The sequence below is a fragment of the Rhizopus delemar genome, genomic scaffold, assembly GCF_000149305.1.
Source record: "Rhizopus delemar RA 99-880 supercont3.9 genomic scaffold, whole genome shotgun sequence".
In the NCBI taxonomy this organism is placed as follows: domain Eukaryota; kingdom Fungi; phylum Mucoromycota; class Mucoromycetes; order Mucorales; family Rhizopodaceae; genus Rhizopus; species Rhizopus delemar.
Genome location: NW_027137835.1, coordinates 502031 through 520831, shown reverse-complemented (window position 1 = coordinate 520831; position 18801 = coordinate 502031). Strand labels below are relative to the sequence as shown.

The following is an 18801-nucleotide window of genomic DNA, read 5'->3' as shown; positions in this document are numbered from 1 at the left end:
CTATAACACATCTAGAGGAACAGTTGTTATCAATAAAGTAAAAGCATGTTATATTTTAAAGAAAATATAACTAACAAGAAATCACATTAGAAATGCACAGAATGAATTGGCAGGCATTCTTCAAAAGACCAGTTCTTTATTATCAGAAAATGACTTGACAGAGATAAAGCTCAATGTAAAGCAGAACGAGAAAGAAAGAAAGACTGACTTAGATGATATAATATAGATGGATAAAGTATCTGTGTATCATACAAAATTATTATCAATCAAGGCCACAATGTCCATGCTGAGTGGAAGGTCAAAACAGCTAACAGCGAGAGCAGAGAAATTAAAGCAAATAAAGAAAGATTACTTATCACAAATTGAAGATATTAAACGTGTTGAAAAACAAAAGGATCAAACCATCATTGCTACATCACAGATAGCCAGTAATAACACAGACTCTGCAACAATAACAGCAACAAAGGTAGTGAGAAAGAAGAAAAAGAAGGCGAGACAGGTAACACTCGATGACGGCGATGATGACAAATGGACGCTCAAGAAATCTTCTTTTTTAAAAAAATAAATTTTGATTTATTAAGCTCTGAGTGCACGTCTATCTTCTTTAGTTTGTGCTTTGAAACCAGTTTTGATGGCAGATACGGAACGAGTTGAACCACAGTGTTCACAAGTGTTAAAGTACAATCTGTTGTCTTTGGTCATGATCGTGTTGGGTGATTTACAGGTCTTACAGGTGACATATTCAACAATGTAACGACGCAAGACATTTTCAATTTGTTTTTGTTGGAAACGACCCTTGATGATCAATCGCTGTGATCCATCAATAGAACCTGTTGTACCCAATTCAGCAAACAAGAACTGAATGACATGTTCAGCAGGACGGTGAAGTCGTTTGGAAATTTCGGCCACGTTGGCAAAGATCGTCTTCTTGTTGCCTTCACGGTGAATTGAAGGTGGAACGATGGTGTACTTCTTCTTTTCACCTGCTAATTCTGGATTGTTTTGTTTCAAAATATTAAACACACGATCGAGGAGCTATACAATCATTAGCGAGGTGTCTCGTACGGAATAGATCGGGTTTACCTCATCGTATGCGTAATCTCTATCACTCTTTAACCATGCTTCTTCACCTCCTTGTTTTGTAGGTTTTTCCTCTGCAACTTCATCATCATTTGCATTTTCATCAGCCAAGTCAGCTTCGAATTGAGCCATAGACTTCTTCTTCTTCTTCTTTTTCTTTAAGGCTCCAAAATCTAAATCTTCTTCATTTTCTGCTGCGCCTTCTGCTTCGGCAGGAGCATCCTAAAAAAATATGTTAAGGGAAAAAAGAAAAATATTTTTTTGAGGCATTACTTCTTCGGTTGATTTAGACTTCTTCTTTTTCTTCTTTTTCAATTCTGCAAACATGGCATCGGGATCTTCTTCTTCTGCTGGTTCTACGTATCGTCAATACTCCAAATTACTCATATATGATTGCTTTACCTTCTTGAGTTTCAGCAGGTTGTTCTTGCTGTTCTTCAGCTTCAAAGTCAACCTTCTTCTTTGACTTCTTCTTTTTCTTCAACTTGGAAAAGTCGACCTATGCTTGTTCATTAGCATGCGAAATTAAAAAAAAGGGCTGCTTTGTCCAACCTCTTCATCTTCAAATTGGTCTTGAACTGGTTCTTTTTCGTTGTCTGACATTTTAATGTAAACCGAGAAAAAAAAAAATAGAAGGAAAAAAAAAGTTGATGTTTACCAACTAATTTTTTTCATGAAAGGAAATATACGTCACAAACAAAACATGTAAGCAAAACACATAATAAAAAGGCAAGCGATCATTGGTACAGTGTTTGGTAGAGATTGTCGATTTACTGCCTATTGTCTATTATGATTATACTCTTATGCTGTGCTATATTTATAAATCTCCTTTCATATCAAGTATACATAAACTGACTCAGGCATACAATTCACTAAGCCACATTTTGAATATCACTTTAACCTGTATTATATTTTGCTTTTATTGTGTCTAATAATTCTATATACCAACTCTATTCTCTTTCTTCAAGCTCTCTCTTTTTTCCTTGCTTTTCTTTTATTTCAAGCTGATGCATTTTTTCTTTATCCAAGAGAAAACATGTCTTTTCAAGTATAAAAATATCCTGTAAACTGCCTGTTTTTTGTTCTATTTCTAGATACAAGTTGTGCTTTTCATCGTTGAACTCCCATTTAGTTTCATCAAAGTTACACGTATTGATCACTCCTTCTTTTACATCCAGATAGAGTGTTTTTAATTGATATATTCTTTTATCATCATCATCATCTATATTACTATTTAGTACGATGAAGAAATGATTTGTCTATTTTACCTTCTATTTGAATGGCAGGTAATAAATGTGTTCCAAATTGACTCTTTTTGAATACTGTATCTTTAAAGACCATGCTGGCTGTATCCAGTTTTGTAATCGTAATCGAAGGTTCTAACCCACGCCTAGATACATAAAACTGTTATGCATTCAGCAGTAAATAATAATCATTTGTTTTCTTTTTTTTTTTTACTTTTTCGTTAATGGTTTTATCTGCTTTAGTTGTTGACTGATCACTAGGGCTACATAATTCTCTTGTTCAAAGCACTGAACATTCACAATAGGCACTATGCAGCGAGATAAGTATACAATAATGAAGTATGTATATCTTGATTACAATTTGAAGGAAGTTGAAGAAGCTGATGTCTACAAAACTCGAGTCTTTTACCTTGCTTTAATAAAAAGATGTCCAAGACTCCATTTGAACCACCCACTATGACATAAACTGTGTTGTTAGTGACGAGTACAGATTGTGTTAGTGCACTCCTTGCATCTGTTCTTGCTAAAATACAGGGCCATTCACTTTCAAGCAAAGTAGTACTGTTCACCCGAATGACATACAGAGCAGAATCGAGAGTTCCAATAGTCAAGATCAACTCATCCTATCTAGTGATTAATTTTTTTGAATAACAAGTAAAATAATAGTAAAACCTTCGACTTTTCAAAAGCAAAAACGTTGGCAATTTTTCCTTTTAGGATATGAGGTTGAAGTGATTTAAGTGTAGGTTGCTTCTCTTTTAAGGTATATAAATGAACAAATGTTTGAAATCGCCCTTTGGTGATTATCAAAAAGTAAAGTTTGTCTTTTAAATAAAAATATTGAACGTATTCTATGTGTGCCTGAATGTTATTTTGTAATCAAGTTGGGCAAGTGTGCTTTTACCTTTATGAAATCAGCAGAGTGTATTTCTTTTATTATTTGGTTATTGTCCACTTGTCTTAATTCAAATCGATCTTGATCATAACGATAAAAATACTTTGCCTTGCTCTCTTTTATTATAAAAGAAGCTTTAATATCGGGTGCATTCAAATCCTTATTTTCATTGTTCATTTTTTTCGCAAAAGAAGCAAAAATGAGTGATTATCATAAAAAAAAAGCAATTTACAATTTTTTTGTAATAGGAAGTATAGGTGGCACGAAAAGAACAACCACTATCAAGCATATCCCATTCATCCTTGGCAGTGTCAACAAGGAAATGGTGTCAAATCATAAGGATGAATCAAAGCCTTATGAATGTTTGGCAGACCTCGTCTCTTTCTGCCTGTATAATATAATTGCGTGTATAGATACTGGTTTAAAAGACCATTTCCTCCTTTTTATTTCTTTGTTCTATCGAAGCTTATTATTTTTCCTTGAAAAAAATGAATAAATAAAAGAGAGCATTATGTTAACCAGAAAGGCCACAAGTGAATTGCCTGAAGATTATGTGATTCTATCAAACATGGTTCCGTCACTGTTGAAACTGTTTCTCCAAAAGGACACTTTGTATTTTTTGATGAATTTGAAAATCATGAACATAGAAGCAAATAGACAATGATAACCTCTTTTGCCACCAGTTTCTTTCTACTTGTTAAATAGTGCATGGAAATATTGCTCTTGACTTGATTTCATCCCCACATGTAACGCTGCATGACGAATGAACGACTATAAAGTGCTTAATTTATCTGACAGCATTGACCCATTACTTTTAAACTGTAAATAACGTGAAAACCTGAATTGGTTATAGTTACATATTTAACTCTAGTGTTGTGAAAATGTCTAGCTAAAAATGACAAACGTAAAGTAGGTATGGACATAGACTATATGCACCATCTTGTAGTAACACTAGAATAGAAATGGCAATGCCGCTGCAAATAAGAGAACCATGTCAAGAGCACACTAAATAGGAGTTCAATATTAACTCGAGTCTTTGCAGCTGTTTCAAACTTGAAACCAAGGAAATCAAGAGACCTAGCGAGATTTCATCAGCCAGTCATTTTGTTCCTAGCACTTTGCCTTGATTGTGAGCTATGGATTGATTTAGCACTACCTTCATATTTCTTACCTGACTGGGAAATAAGGATAGGCCTGTGCGGAGAAAGGTGATCATTCTGATTTAAAGGTATAGATCGTATTCAGATCTCTCTTCCCTAATAAAGCAACACTTGAGAATGTGTGCATGATCTGATTTATGATGACAGAATAAAAAGGAAGTGTATTTCTTTTCGCTCTATCTTTAATCTATTCACTGAAAATCCAGCATGCATCAGAAAGGATCCTCTCTTTCGACTAAAAACACAAAAATATGATTTGCTGTCCAAATCACAACATCCCAGCTTGAATAGCAAATCCAACTAAATCCGAAGGCATGGAGGACGCGAAATTCATCTTTTGCCTTTCTTATCATAAATATCTTTTTTTGGTAAACCTGTGTCCTCCCAACAGTTGAACTCCTCTCGAAAACCAACAATTAATTCTCCCGCTCGTTTTCTTTTATTTTTTAACTTTGTAAACCAACATGCTTGTTCAAAGTACGCTTGCCGTTCTTTTCGGAGCATTGTTGATTATGTGTGAAAAGCTGACACCTGAACAGCTCATTCAGTTACCAAGACCTACCGTTCCTCTTCCTTCGCCCAACGGTACTTGGGCTGTTTATTCTCAGTCCGCCTATCATATTGAAGACGCCAAGGTAAGAACAAGATGCGTCCTTTTTGCTTCTCATTAACTTCATCAGACCGTGCGTAACCTTTATCTTTTAAATATCAAAACCAACACGACCGAAACACTGACCGAGCCAAGCTATGAGACAAGCGACAGTGAACCGTTCTTTTTGGACAATGACCACATTGCCTACTTTCACCACCACAACGATCAGGTCGATCAACTCTACGTCCTCAACCTGGCCAATCGAGCCTCTTATCCCTTGACCGATTTCCCTATCGCTTTTGGCAACTTGAAATACAACGCAGAGCATCAACTCTTGGCTTTCTCGGCTGCTGTCTATGCGGATGGCACGTTGGAAGGCGCAGCCAGAAAGGATAAAGAGATTGAAGAAACCAAGAAAGATTCGGCCATGGTGTTTGATGAGCTCATGGTGAGGTAAGGAGTATTGGAAAAGGAATAAAAAGAGATGGGACTGATGGAGATGATAGGCACTGGGATGATTTTGTTCAAGAAAAGAAGAACAATATTTTCACAGTCCATCTTTCCTATGAAGATGGCAAGTATCAATTATCGGGAGAGCCTGTCAATCTCCTGAAAGACAGTGGACTAGAGTCTCCTTTGTTCCCACTGGGGGATGCGTCGGATTATGCAATCTCTCCTGATGGTTCCCAAGTGGCGTTCCTTGCCAAGACGACCGCCCGAGACAACGCGTGGCAGACAACGGCCCACATCTACCTCACATCGACCTCAGGCGACGGTCAGCCTGTGCCGATCAATGGGGACGTGCCTGCTGCTTCGTCCCACCCGTACTTTACCCCCTCCGGACAACTCGTCTATTTCCAGATGATGACACCTCAATACGAAGCCGATCGTAACCGCATCACGATCTATGATCCCAAGACCGAGACAAAACGTGTGGTGGTCAAGGACTGGGACAGATCACCTCAGTCACTGATTTCGGACGACCAGACGTTGTATGTCACGGCAGAAGAGCAAGGAAGAGTCAAGATCTTTGCCATCGACCTCGAGACGGAAGCGATCCACACGCTGACGACCGAAAAGTCTGCGACCGGACTCGGGCTCTTGCCTGATCGCAAACTCTTTTTTGCCGCGAGCGCCATGCGACACCCTACACAGCCCCATCTCTTTGACCTCGACCGTCAAACGATTCAACCTCTGGCGTTTGAACCGACCCTGGCCGCGGCCTTGAGCCGACTGACGCTGTCGGATCCCGAAGAGATTCGGTTCGTGGGCGCCAAGGAAGAAGAGGTCCATGGTTGGTATCTGAAGCCCACCGATTTCGAGTACGGTCGATCCTATCCGGTCGCCTTCCTGATCCACGGCGGTCCTCAAGGCGCATGGAACGATAACTGGTCCACCCGATGGAATCCTCAGATCTTTGCCGCCGCTGGTTACGGTGTGGTCGCCATCAACTTTCACGGATCGACAGGTTATGGACAGGACTTTACGGATGCCATCGGTCGTCACTGGGGATCCCACCCCTTTTATGATCTCGAGGTCGGTCTGGAGCACGTGTTGGGTCGCTATGATTATCTGGATCCTCAACGGGTCGCTGGTTTGGGTGCCTCCTATGGTGGTTTCATGGTCAATTGGATCAATGGACACAGTGATAAATTCAAGGTCTTGGTGAATCACGATGGTATGTTTTCTGCTGCTCAAGTGTATTATACGACAGGTAAGATCATTCATACGTGTAAGGAATACGTACTGATCCACTTGTTGTATTAGATGAACTTTATTTCCCAGAGAAAGAGGTAAGCAAATGAAGAAGGATGACAAAAGCTTGTTTATTTAACCATCCTAGTTTGGTGGATCTCCTGTTTATCCTGAAAACAGAGAATTATATGAAAAGTGGTCTCCTTCCAATTATGTTCAAAACTGGAAGACGCCTACTTTAATTATTCATGGTAAAAGGAAAACGTACGAGATGTAAAAGAATGGCTAACAAGGATAATTAGGGGGTCGTGATTACAGACTGACAACCTGTGAATCTTTATCTACCTTTACCGCACTTCAAAGACAAGGCATTCCTTCTCGTTTCCTTTACTTTCCTGATGAAAACCATTGGGTACTGAAGCCTGCTAATTCTTTAAGATGGCACAGAGAAGGCAAGTATTTAAAGAGAAATGAAGCAGCGTCACTCATTCTTTTTGTTATTAGTACTTGGTTGGATTAATAAATACACTCAAGAAAGCAGCCATAGTCAAATTGGCTTACATTATCAAGAATAAGAGCGTATGGTGCTTTTTCCACAAGTCAATAGATGCTGACTATCATTTTACAATAAAGAAAAGAATTGACTTTATTTTTTATTGCGTTTTGTAATCCATGCTCTAAAAGTGCATACTGTGATAGAGTAGCCCATCTATTTGCCCATGGTTTTGCAAGAAACTTTTATGCTGTCCTATCAAAAACAGATCAAGACATGCACTTGTTTCATTGTACATGAATTCTATTTAAACGATTCAACCCCACAGTCATACCAGGCTTCATTTATGCAACTTATCTTTCAAGCCACTCTATTTTTTTTTTTTTTTCTATTTTTTTCTCTCTTCTCTTTTCATGATTTCTATAATTCTATTGACATGTCTTGTTGTCATCTTCACAAGATGTTGGTGGATATTACCTCACAATCAAGCCAAGACGAAAAGAAAGCAGAGAATTGACCCATGCAAGACATGCATCATATTGGGATCTGGTAAATAGTCATCGAGAAGCAAAAGGATGATAATAAAACTTGGTGACAGGGGGACATACAGCAGAAATGATGCAATTAATCAAAGGCTTAAATCCAACCAAATATACGCCAAGATCTTATATTTTGGCAGACATGGACAATTTAAGTGAAGAAAAAGCGATTCAATATGAAAAGAAACTAGGAAAGGTAATTAGAGAAAAGAAGGATAAAGAAAAAGGGGTTGATAGATGATGTTCATCAGGGAAATTATTCGATCTTTAAAATACCAAGAGCAAGAATAGTAGGTCAACCATTAAGAACCGTGCCTTTCTCGATGGCCTTTGCACTTTTGAAATCCAGTAAACTATTTATCCAGACTTGGCCAGATTTAGTAAAGATGAAAAATGAAAAAAAATAATAAAACATTACTGACGTGTGATAGATTCTATGTAATGGACCTGGTAGTTGTATTCCCCTTTGTATTCTGGCTTATATTCCAAGAGTAAAAAAAAGAAAAAGAAAAGCCAAGTGAAAATACTAAATTCTTTCTAGTTTCTTGGATTAAAAAAGATTGAAATCATTTATATTGAATCATTTGCTCGTGTTCACACCCTGTCACTCACTGGTAAACTGTTATACCCTTTTGCAGACAGATTCCTCGTCCAATGGCCTGAGTTATCAAGTCGATTTCAACGTGCTGAATATCAAGGCGTTTTGGTGTAATATGTATGCACGTGGGGGTGTTTTACTAAATTTGATTGGATGATCGGAGAAATGTGTAAGAAGGGAATCAAGAAGAAGTGTTTATTATAATTAAATACAATGAATGTTATGTAACAAGTATCATCCTTCATCTTATTCTTTCTCTCTCTCTTTCTCTTTTTTCATTCATTTTTAGGGGGGGGGGTAGAAATATGAATAAGGCTGTGTTCATGTGTAGATGTATGTATAATTAAAGTGTTTTAAAGCAAGAATGACATCTTTAGTGCTTGCCACCCATTCGTACTAATAAAGATGAATAAGTAAAGAATACGGTTGTTTAGATCATCTACTTACACCAAAAGTTAACAACCACAGCTGCTAATAAAAAGATACAAAGTACAGTAGGGCCCACACGATCATCATAAGCAGCTGCTTCTCTATTTCTGATCTTTGTTGCTCTCCAATGAAAGGTATACAACGCATACACCATCACTCCCATAGCAATAGCAGTAAACAAAACGGCCGACAAACGTCCAATACGATCACCAAAGTTCAGTAAGCCCATGGCTAATCCACCGAGAACGACAGTAAAGTTTAACCAAGACAAGAATGTACGCTCATTAGCAAAGAATACTTTAGGTTCTACGCGAACAGGAAGAGCGATACGTTTATTAGTAGTGGGTTCCAAAGTGTTGGACATGTTTTGAAGGGAAGGAAGAAGAAGAAAAATGGAAAGAAAAAAAGAAGGTTTTTACTTTATAGGCCAGACATTTCGTACAACGTTGGGCCACACTGAAAAAAAAAAAGTCATAGCGTATGAAATCATCCAATAAGAAATGATGAAAAAGGCTGAAATTCAGCAGGTTCAAACCATTCTATTCAAAGCAATCAAGTTTAATTCCATGTCTATTTTGGCTTTAAACAAAATAGAAACACTTGCTATGCTCGCTCTAGTTACAGTTTAATATCTATCGAGCATGGATTAAGCATGCTGTTCTTTTTTGTTCTTTTTTTTTCATATTCTTTATCAATCACCCTTTAAATAGCTCTTTTTAACGAGTTGTTAAGAATAAAAACTTAAGGGAGAGTTCTTCGTAACGCGTAAGAGCATGAAACACCTTTTATCGCGTATTTTAATATAGAGTAAATCAACAATATAAAAAGATGCATCCAAATATGCAAAATGCTTTAATTTACTGATTGATCAGCCTGGGTTGTCTCTAGTTTAAGCCATTCTCAAAATAAAAGGCTTCTAGGTCTATCTGGTAGCAGAGAAGCACACTATGGATAATGACTTTTTAACTTTTGAAACTTTGAACCACCTGTTTTAAAAATTATGTTTTTGTTTCGATCTTATGCATGAAATAACATACAGTAAGTGAAAATATGAGCAATGTTTGCTCAATTTGTCTACATCTCCTTTTAACTCAGTATAACATTGGCCAGAGCTTTGATATTAGGTTAACCCTTTAAATCAATAAAACTGTACATAACACTCTATAACGGTCAATTCTAATTCATACATATTTCTTTTTTAAAAAAAAAGAAAAGGCAAGACATTCATAAAAAAAGCTAATGATGCTTTTGCGAGGCTTCAAAATTCAACATATGAAAAAAAAAAAAGTTAGTACAGAAAGTCTATGAGAAAATTTAGATTCTATATTGCGTCCTAGTGCGATTTATCATTTTAGTATATCCTATTTAAGTATTGTATGATTAAATGCTTTTCATAACTGCACTATCTTACATTTTATGGAACATTTAATAATCAATCGAAAGTTTGTACGTTACTAATGAATTTGATCATCTGAGTCTATCAAGATGATTATGAGTTAGAACCTGTATATGTTCAGCACAACAGCGACAAACTAATCAATTTGTGATAAAAAAAAAGCGTTGTGCAAAGACTTTTATAAACGTGATAGAGAACATTTTCTTGTTTTATGAAGACGAAATGGGTTGAGAGAACTTGTACGAAGGTCACACTACTTTTCTAATGGGTTTAATGTGAAGCATTCTTTATCATTGCTCAAACCCTCTTAGTAATTTAGATACTGTTTAACTCAAAAATACACTGGACAGATTTGTATCAAGGTTTTTTTTAGAAAAAAGATGCCTTCTAATTTTCAAATGGAAATAATATAATATGCAAAGGGGATCTAAAGTGGTTTGCAAGTATTTAACTTAGAGGATCTAGCAAGACTAGGACTAAATTAATTCAGATAGAAGATAGATTAGTCTAAATCATCAAAATATTTTTATAGAAGGAATACATCAAAAGACCGTCTAAAGAGAGCTGATGATATGATTCCAAACCAATTGGCAATGCCTAAGGTATGTGATTTTGCATTCCTTTTTTTTTTTGAAGAAAACAGTCGCATTAACTTATCAAATGTATACATATAGTAGTTGCAAAAAGTGTCGCAACGTTTCCAGAAATTGCATGTTTTCAGCATAATCTTCATACCTACACCAGCCTGGGCTTACAAAATCATACAGTATTTAGACTAGTGGCGTGGCGAATACATACTTCAATCTCGGTGTTCAGCTTACAGTATAGTTGGAAAGACTTGATTAACTATGTTGTCAATAAACATTCTATTTAAGAACCAACCGACATTTGTAAGGAAGCCGTTATTATGTCATCCTTAGCTAAAAATGTGGTCACTTCTATATTATTTTAATATAAATAGATGGGTTGTTTTCATTAATTTTGCTGTACTTATTCCCAATTCATTTTTTCATACTTTTTTACACGAGATGTCATCTACCTTATCATCTCGTACTTAATATGATATCAAGTCTGCGTTGTATAGCTGCAGGTCAGCTGCTGATATTTCCGCCAAACTTCATATTCACCCATCAACTGTTTATCGACCTGCAAAGAAGCTAAAGGTCAATATCTCAAGTAGTCAGATGGGTAGGCCGCCTGTTGTACCTGAGGTTACCAAGAATTACATCAAATTCCAAAATCGTTAGGAGACAGCTACAGACAGTCAAAGATGTGCATCGCCAGCTATTGCAAATTGGGTTCTCTATGCAGTATAGTTCGACAGTTAACGTGTTAAAATCAATGAACTTCCATGCGAAGCTGAAAAAAAAGAAGCCACTTTTGAAAAAAGAGCATATGAAGCGAAAGTTAACTTAGGCCAGAAAGTACCGCAGCTAGTATGTTGATCAATGACGACAAGTAGTCTTTTCAGATGAAGTGTAAATTAGTATATGGGCATCTGATAGTGCCAAGTACTACTGGGTAAGACCAGGCGATGCTTTATGCCCATACCGCCTGCACTTTGCAGATAAGCATCCACGTGTGCAATTATTTATAGAAAGGTATATAACTAAAAACAGTGGTAGATAGAAGTGTCAAGCTTACGATAGGTTGTAAATTCAAAGGTTTACCATCAAATTATTAGTATCACATACACGGAAATACTAGAGTACCACAGTTTTGACAAGTCTCAAGTTTACCTTCAGTTAGGTAAGAACCCTAAACAGAAGTTGAAATTGACAATCAAATACTTGGCTGTGACCAACGTCTAATGTATAAACTATTAGTCAGTGCAAAGTCTAGACTTGTATCCAATAGAGCACGTTTGGCACCAGCATAAACTTCAAATCAGCACTTATGACACACATGCGTGTGATGTTAATTACCTATGAGAAAGAGTCAGTATGGAATGGAATACGCTCGATATCGATCTTTGCAAACAATATGCTGATATCATGCAACTAAGAACTGAAGCTGTTATTAAGGCAAAATAAGAACACACAGCTTCTTAACAAAAATGACTCTTTTTTTTTTTTTTTTTTGCAAAAATCGGAAAACAGATCTTTCACATATGGTAAGCCTTTCCTCGTCAACTAGCATTATATAATTCATTGGCATAGCACTAATATGTGCATCATAGGAAGTTTCTGTACGTTAGTTTGTCCGGAACATGGAGTTAAGCGAGAATTGAGCTAAAATTGCAACACTTTTTACATCTACTGTAGATCGATCTTGAATTGAATGAAGACACATGGATAAACCTTTATGAGGCTGTTTTAAAAGTAAAGTTTTGTTTGTATAGATATTGCCTTGGCTTAGCTTTACTTACAACATTGTTCTTTTAAGCCGGTGATGACCAGTTACAACAAAATATCACAGATAGACCGACAACGTGTTACTGCAAGATTGTACCAAAACGAAAATCAAAGATTTGGTCGTGCACTTTTAGGTAAACTATATAAATGGATCGTATACTTTAAAATAAACCTTATACAAAAAAAGTATATTAATCCAATGTTTCTCTCACAGCATAAGCCACAGTAGAACAACAGGAATCAAGCTCCAAAATTGGGCAAAAAAGAAATACAATAACCTAGTAGATTATAAGTCTGAAGATAATAATCCTGCAGATGATACTTCTGAGCAATATAACTTTGCAGAAGACGGCGATTCATTTCTTAGTAATGAAAGTGACAACTTATAAAGCTGGATCTTCAACTCACTTCGCCAAAAAAAATCTAAAGCTTAAACGGTATGAGTTGGCGTTTCACGAATTGAGCAGATATGAAGAAAAGCATGAAATATACTTTTACGATGATGATAGTACTCTGGACGAGCAATTGTAAATGTTGTAAAACATGTATGTTTGAATCGATAACGATCAATACTTACTTTGATTTCAATAAAATTAGAAATATTTCAGCTATCAACCTCAATTCCACTTTACCTCAAAATTATAGGTTAGCATCAGTAATTCTAAAAGATGATGAGTACGCTCAAATTGTACAGTGGAGAAGGGTAAGGATAGGACAACTAATGGTTAAAATATCCAGTATTTATTGTTAATGTTTGGTTTATTTTTCAGTGTATGATAAATGATGAATATTGCTCCCCTCCATTGACCAACTGTACTTGAATAATTTACTTTGCCATGTAGTTGATACGGTGTTTAAAGACGACAAAGATAAAATTGAAATTGAATTTATATTGAAAAACATCTCGCCTATATTCAAATATCTATTTCCTTCCAAAGGCTCAATCAGTTATAAATGGTAAATAATAATAAGCTCTTTAATTAATTGAAGGTCTAACTAACAAATAATAAAAGGGAGAAATCCTGCTTTATACCCAATAGCAATACTAACAAAAAACTTCGCCTTGATTTTGTACTATGATGGCAAACGAATCGGCTGTAGTGAAGTCAAAAAAGATCACAACATTCATTTTAAGTTACTAGAAAGCGATAGAGCCAGAATTGCTGAGGCAATGAAACGACAATTGCGCGTTAGAATTATGGCAAGTAAAAGTGAGAAGGAGATGATAACTTTCGGTATATTCTGCAATGTTGTTAAGAATGTATAAGATTATAGTCATTTGACTTTAGTAAAAGGAATCAAATATGATCCTGAATAATATGTTGACATAACTTGGAATCGTTTATAACATTATTCCCGACACAAATCAATAAAAGACTTTGATTAGATTTTTATATTAAGCTTCATTCATATTAACTTCACATAGTCAAATAAGATGGCATGGTTGTAATATAATTTATTGATGACATGAGTGTTGTATAGTGGTAAAAGTGATAAAGAAAAGGTAACAACAAAGATCAAGAAACAGTTTGTGTACTTTTTGAGACTGATATTTACTTCAGTTTAAGTTAAAGTAAAAATTATTCTAATTGAAGGCAGGTATTTATATCTTATTGAGTGAGTGGCTTGATATCTTCTATTGTGATCGTTCTTCTAATCTTCAGGTACTTTAGCAAGTGTTATCTATAATCATGATTATGAAAACTTTTCATTTGTTCTTTTGTATGTTTTCCATAGCTTATCTTTTATTCTGGGGATTCCTCACTGATTTGAATAACGTTATTTTACTCGTTATTTCAATTATGTGAAAGATTAGCAATATTCCTGAAATTGGATTGGATTTTGTTATTTTAGTTGATGCTTCTTCTTATCAAAGAACTCTCATGAATACGATACATGTTCTTTTAGAACATGTTTAATTGGAATTGATTGTATGATCTTATTTAAATAAACTTATATTTTATCTTATTTTAATTATGATCTTGTATTAAGACTTATATTTATTAATGTTAACTACAATCAGTTACTGTTCTACAACATAATCCCCTTCCAGGTATGATCAATACCGTTTAGATCTTTTACGTCTACCTTGGCTCTTATTCTTATTAATTGTTGTGGAAGAGTAGCTGGTTTCTTTTAAGTCTATTGATATTTTACGTTTACTTGACTGAGGATTAGATTCCTTATTTGTATTATTTGACTTTTCTTTTTTATCAAGAATTTTATATTTTGTTTTAATGTCTTCAGGTACAATACCAATTCTTTGCCAATATTCAGTTATGAATTTAAGATCTGCAAAGTGAGATGCAGGCTCCCAGGTATCTTCACTCTCATCATAACCTTTCCATCTACACTTATAAATATATTTTCCTTTAACTTTTTTATGTGCTAAGATGGCTTCAACTTGATAGAATTTATTTGAGAATATTACTTCATCCTGTGATATCATCTTGAGTGCGGATGGTGGGTAGTTTTTAGGTAATAAATCTCCCTTTTCATCTTCAAGCACATATGATCCACCTTGGGTGATCCTTTTAACTTTATAAGGCCCCTCATATGGAGCATCAAGCTTATTTGTTTTATAATTTACCGTTACCATTACATAACTATTTTCGGGGATTGATACAAGTTTATGTGACGCATCAAGTTTTTCCCTTTGTTTATTTGTTATTACATTTTTTCAAGAACACTTTTTTTTTATAGGGGCGACTAGGCCGAAACTTTATTAAATAAAGATATAAATGAAAAGACACGTATTGAATAGCGGTGAGCTTCGGATTAACAAAAAAGCATAAAAGTATCTAAGGGATCCAGGTTAACCTAGAGAAAAGAATTCAAGACGTTGGACTTAAAAGTACCAACCGATGACAAAACGTTTTGAAAGACCAACAATGGGTTAAAAGGTATGTCGTCGAAAATAAATCTCCAGTGAGCTTTCCAAATACACAATAAAGTGCAACCAATTATACTTTCGTTGGAAAGTAAGGACAAACGTTGAGGAGGTAAATGTAAAAGATGAATAGCTCGGTAGACCAAGTTGTTATGTTCTGGTAAGGTAATTATCAAATAACAATAAAACCAAAAGAATACTTTTTGAGACTGAACTTTATTTAAGACAATCTTAATTGTTAAAAAGAAATCATTACAAAGTCTACTATTTATATTCTTCTATCAGTTGGCGGGTAAATGAGTAGTTATGAGCGTAGATCCAATCATTGACACGTTTGATTGAAGAATGATCACTGAATCGATTATGAAAATTTTTAGTTCGTTGTTTTTATAGACCTTATTGTTCTTTAACTGATCTGGGAGAATTGTCCCGTCTTCATTGAGAGGAAAGATATATTTATATGAAATACCCCCAGTCAGATCAAAGTTGACTAGGTACCTGATCCATTATTATTCATTTACAGAAATGATGAATAGTAAAGATCATGACTTATTTAGTATTCATGTTTACTTTATAGAATGAATCTAATAGTGATAGTTTTATACAAAAAGAAGAAGAGCATATTTTATTTAATAAAGATTTAAATTATTATCTTTTATCAATTTTAATATACTTCTTTTAGTTGTGATTATTCAATGTCCGTTATGATCAGACTCTGTTCTACAACAGTTGTAACCACGAGTGCTAATTTCCGAGTTGTAACCACGAGTGCCAACTTCCGAGTTGTAACCATGTGCGTATTTGAGTATCTAATATGTGAACCAACGTGTTTAATTGCTGCTCAAATATCTATATAAAGAGACATGCCTTTTTTCTTTTTTTCTTCTTTATTTTATCTACTTAACATGCCTCGTTTCAACTCATCTGCTTCTGTCCATTCAAGCAACGGTGCCACTCCTCGTAGAGGAGGTCGAGTATCTGGTCAAGTAGTTTCAAGCTACAGGTCTTATGCTCCTCCTGCTGGTGACCGTGTCCTTGAAGCGCAAATAATTGTTAGTCCTGAAAGAGCATGGGTGTAAGTTATTATAATAAAAAATGTTACATTGCGATAGTAGGATTTTTTTTCTTACCAACTCTTTACCTTTGTTTGTAGTCATCTTTTATCCGTAAACAACGCTTTTCATAGAACTAATGTATGTGGCATTGATTGCTGTCGAAAAACTTGCACTTTAAGAAATCGTGTCGACAGCGGAAGACTGACGTACTATTGTGCTGGTGGTCTTGAGATTGATGAAAATGGTGCTACTATTGGTCATGCTGGTAGAAAATCACGCGCTTGTACGTATAATTCGGTGTTCTACAATCGTAAATGCTTGACCAATTACACTCTTTCGGTGATGTATGACTATTTGAAGGACTCAAGCATCACCAATATTTGCAACTCCCATGGCATGAGCCGTCCTGCTGTAACCTCATTGGCAAATGATGTTCGTTTAATGATGCTCAGTGATTACAATGCCCATAATCGACAAGAGGAGCATAAGCTAGGCTCTAACGTAAGGTGTCACCATATACAGATAGATGAGTCTAAGTTTGGCAAGCGAAAAAACCATCGTGGTCATCGTGTAGAAGGCATCTGGGTCTTTGGTATGGTTGAGTGCTTGGTCCCCATCAATGAAGCAGATCGATTTTACACCTACACTGATCATCGAACTGGCGAACAAGAGCTAAGACCTAGGTATGAAGCAGGGCGCAAATTCTTTTGCACCGTCCCTAATCGGACAGCAGCAACGCTCTTGCCCATCATTTATGAGAACTGCCAGCGTGGGTCAACCATTAGATCTGATGGATGGAGAGCATATTCCGGTCTGCACCCTAGGGAAGAGCGTGACGAACATACTGGCGAGATACTTGACAATGCAAGCGCCTACAATGACGGAAACTTCTTCTTTGCTAGGCATCAGGTTGTCAATCATTCCTTAGACTTTGCCACAGTAGATCAAGTCCAAGGTAACCAAGGCTCATTTTCTGGTTTGCCCATATCGGGAAAGATTCATACCAACATGATTGAAAGTATGTGGGCTCCTTTGAAAGCGTTTATCAAGCCTCGTAATCGAACCAAAGAGAACTGTTACAAGCGCATCCTGGAGTACCTTTGGCGAAGCGAAAATGCAGGTAGTGTAAAGCAGTGCTTTGAACGTATGATTCGTGAGGTGGCAATGGATTCGAATACAGCTCAACAGTCTGCCGAAACTGAAAACTGGTTTACCCGCGGTGTTGATGGCAATTCGCCTTCCGTGTCTGCTCGAATTGCAGCTAGAGATGCTCGTCGTTTTGAAGCATGGGTAGAACGTCGTCGTGCCCGCGATGCTAGGGAATTGTTAGAAGAAGCGATACTATCGGATAATGACAGCATTATTGGTGGCCCAGATGGTGAGGTAATGCAGGATAATATTCTTGAAGCACGAAGCAGTTTGGGTCAGTCTGGCATTCAAGGTTCTATTGCTGCAGATAATGGTGAAGCAGGAGCCCCCAGCCCAGCAGCTATTCGTTCAATCGGTAGGCCTAGAAGTGAACGTCGATCAGTAGGCAGACCAAGAGCTGTTGCGCCTTCTGTCAGCAATCACCCTCATAGTGGCAGGCGTTCAGTTGGTAGACCAAGTGTTAAGGATACATAAGATTATAGTCACTTTATTTTAATAAAAGGAATCAAATATGATCCTGAATAATATGCTGACATAATTTGGAATCATTTATAACATTATTCCCAACACAGATCAATAAAAGACTTTGATTAGATTTTTATATTAAGCTTTATTCATATTAACTTCACATAGTCAAATATACGACGTGGTTGTAATATAGTTTATTGATGATATGAGCATGTTGAATAAGGAATGACGATTACTTACCGGATCATCATTAAGTCATGTAAACCTTTATCCTAACTGAGATATTACTATTAGCCGTAATATCCAATCACGGAACTAGAGGATTTTATATTCATCCGTACCGTCTCCTAAATAGTCCTACATCCAGAGTTATCTGAAACCATCCCAATAGCATAATTGACAATACAAGCTAAGCACAGGGTAGACTAATAATTAGAAATAGTAATCATCTATTCTGTCGAATTGATCATAAATCTGTCCTAATTCTTTATCCGTATCATGTCTATAATTACTCTCACTTTTTACATGTAGAATTTATATAAAAAAAATCTGAGTTATCTTAACTTAATAAAGAGATACCAAGTTCTAACAGTATTTCTTTATCTTTGTTGTTATACTACTTTTACCTAAAACCCCCCCTTTCCTAAACACCAAGAGCTGGAAATCAATCTGTAGGAAGACCTCGACGTGGTTAAAGCCTAAGCGATAGGTCCTCTAATCATTAAAGAACCAATATATGGCTTTTATTGAATTACAGTGGGTGG

The 18801-nt window shown here is 36.1% G+C and overlaps 7 protein-coding genes across 7 annotated transcripts; 4 read left to right on the top strand and 3 right to left on the bottom strand.

The window, feature by feature from the left end:
* Positions 1–576: 576 nt before the first annotated feature.
* On the bottom strand, positions 577–1683 carry RO3G_11291 (uncharacterized protein; the record flags this gene model as incomplete). The annotated part of the gene is made up of 5 exons (XM_067665875.1): positions 577–1035; positions 1084–1302; positions 1354–1436; positions 1483–1579; positions 1633–1683. 5 exons carry the CDS (start codon positions 1681–1683, stop codon positions 577–579), a joined length of 909 nt encoding a protein of 302 aa, XP_067521976.1.
* Positions 1684–2164: 481 nt separating this feature from the next.
* RO3G_11290 (uncharacterized protein) lies at positions 2165–3396 on the bottom strand (the record flags this gene model as incomplete). Its single annotated transcript, XM_067665874.1, has 6 exons — positions 2165–2170; positions 2253–2302; positions 2349–2470; positions 2539–2632; positions 2734–2947; positions 3229–3396. 6 exons carry the CDS (start codon positions 3394–3396, stop codon positions 2165–2167), a joined length of 654 nt encoding a protein of 217 aa, XP_067521975.1.
* Positions 3397–4843: 1447 nt separating this feature from the next.
* On the top strand, positions 4844–6943 carry RO3G_11289 (uncharacterized protein; the record flags this gene model as incomplete). The annotated part of the gene is made up of 5 exons (XM_067665873.1): positions 4844–5014; positions 5060–5424; positions 5478–6685; positions 6739–6764; positions 6815–6943. The coding sequence occupies 5 exons, from the start codon at positions 4844–4846 to the stop codon at positions 6941–6943; spliced, it is 1899 nt and encodes a 632-aa protein (XP_067521974.1).
* Positions 6944–7774: 831 nt separating this feature from the next.
* Positions 7775–8410, top strand: RO3G_11288 (uncharacterized protein; the record flags this gene model as incomplete). Its single annotated transcript, XM_067665872.1, has 3 exons — positions 7775–7894; positions 7950–8078; positions 8240–8410. The coding sequence occupies 3 exons, from the start codon at positions 7775–7777 to the stop codon at positions 8408–8410; spliced, it is 420 nt and encodes a 139-aa protein (XP_067521973.1).
* A 259-nt stretch (positions 8411–8669) lies between these two features.
* On the bottom strand, positions 8670–9089 carry RO3G_11287 (vacuolar transporter chaperone 1; the record flags this gene model as incomplete). Its single annotated transcript, XM_067665871.1, has 2 exons — positions 8670–8692; positions 8744–9089. 2 exons carry the CDS (start codon positions 9087–9089, stop codon positions 8670–8672), a joined length of 369 nt encoding a protein of 122 aa, XP_067521972.1.
* Positions 9090–11592: 2503 nt separating this feature from the next.
* Positions 11593–11932, top strand: RO3G_11286 (uncharacterized protein; the record flags this gene model as incomplete). Its single annotated transcript, XM_067665870.1, has 2 exons — positions 11593–11642; positions 11806–11932. The coding sequence occupies 2 exons, from the start codon at positions 11593–11595 to the stop codon at positions 11930–11932; spliced, it is 177 nt and encodes a 58-aa protein (XP_067521971.1).
* A 4338-nt stretch (positions 11933–16270) lies between these two features.
* On the top strand, positions 16271–18043 carry RO3G_11285 (uncharacterized protein; the record flags this gene model as incomplete). Its single annotated transcript, XM_067665869.1, has 3 exons — positions 16271–16440; positions 16552–17103; positions 17245–18043. The coding sequence occupies 3 exons, from the start codon at positions 16271–16273 to the stop codon at positions 18041–18043; spliced, it is 1521 nt and encodes a 506-aa protein (XP_067521970.1).
* Positions 18044–18801: the final 758 nt, after the last annotated feature.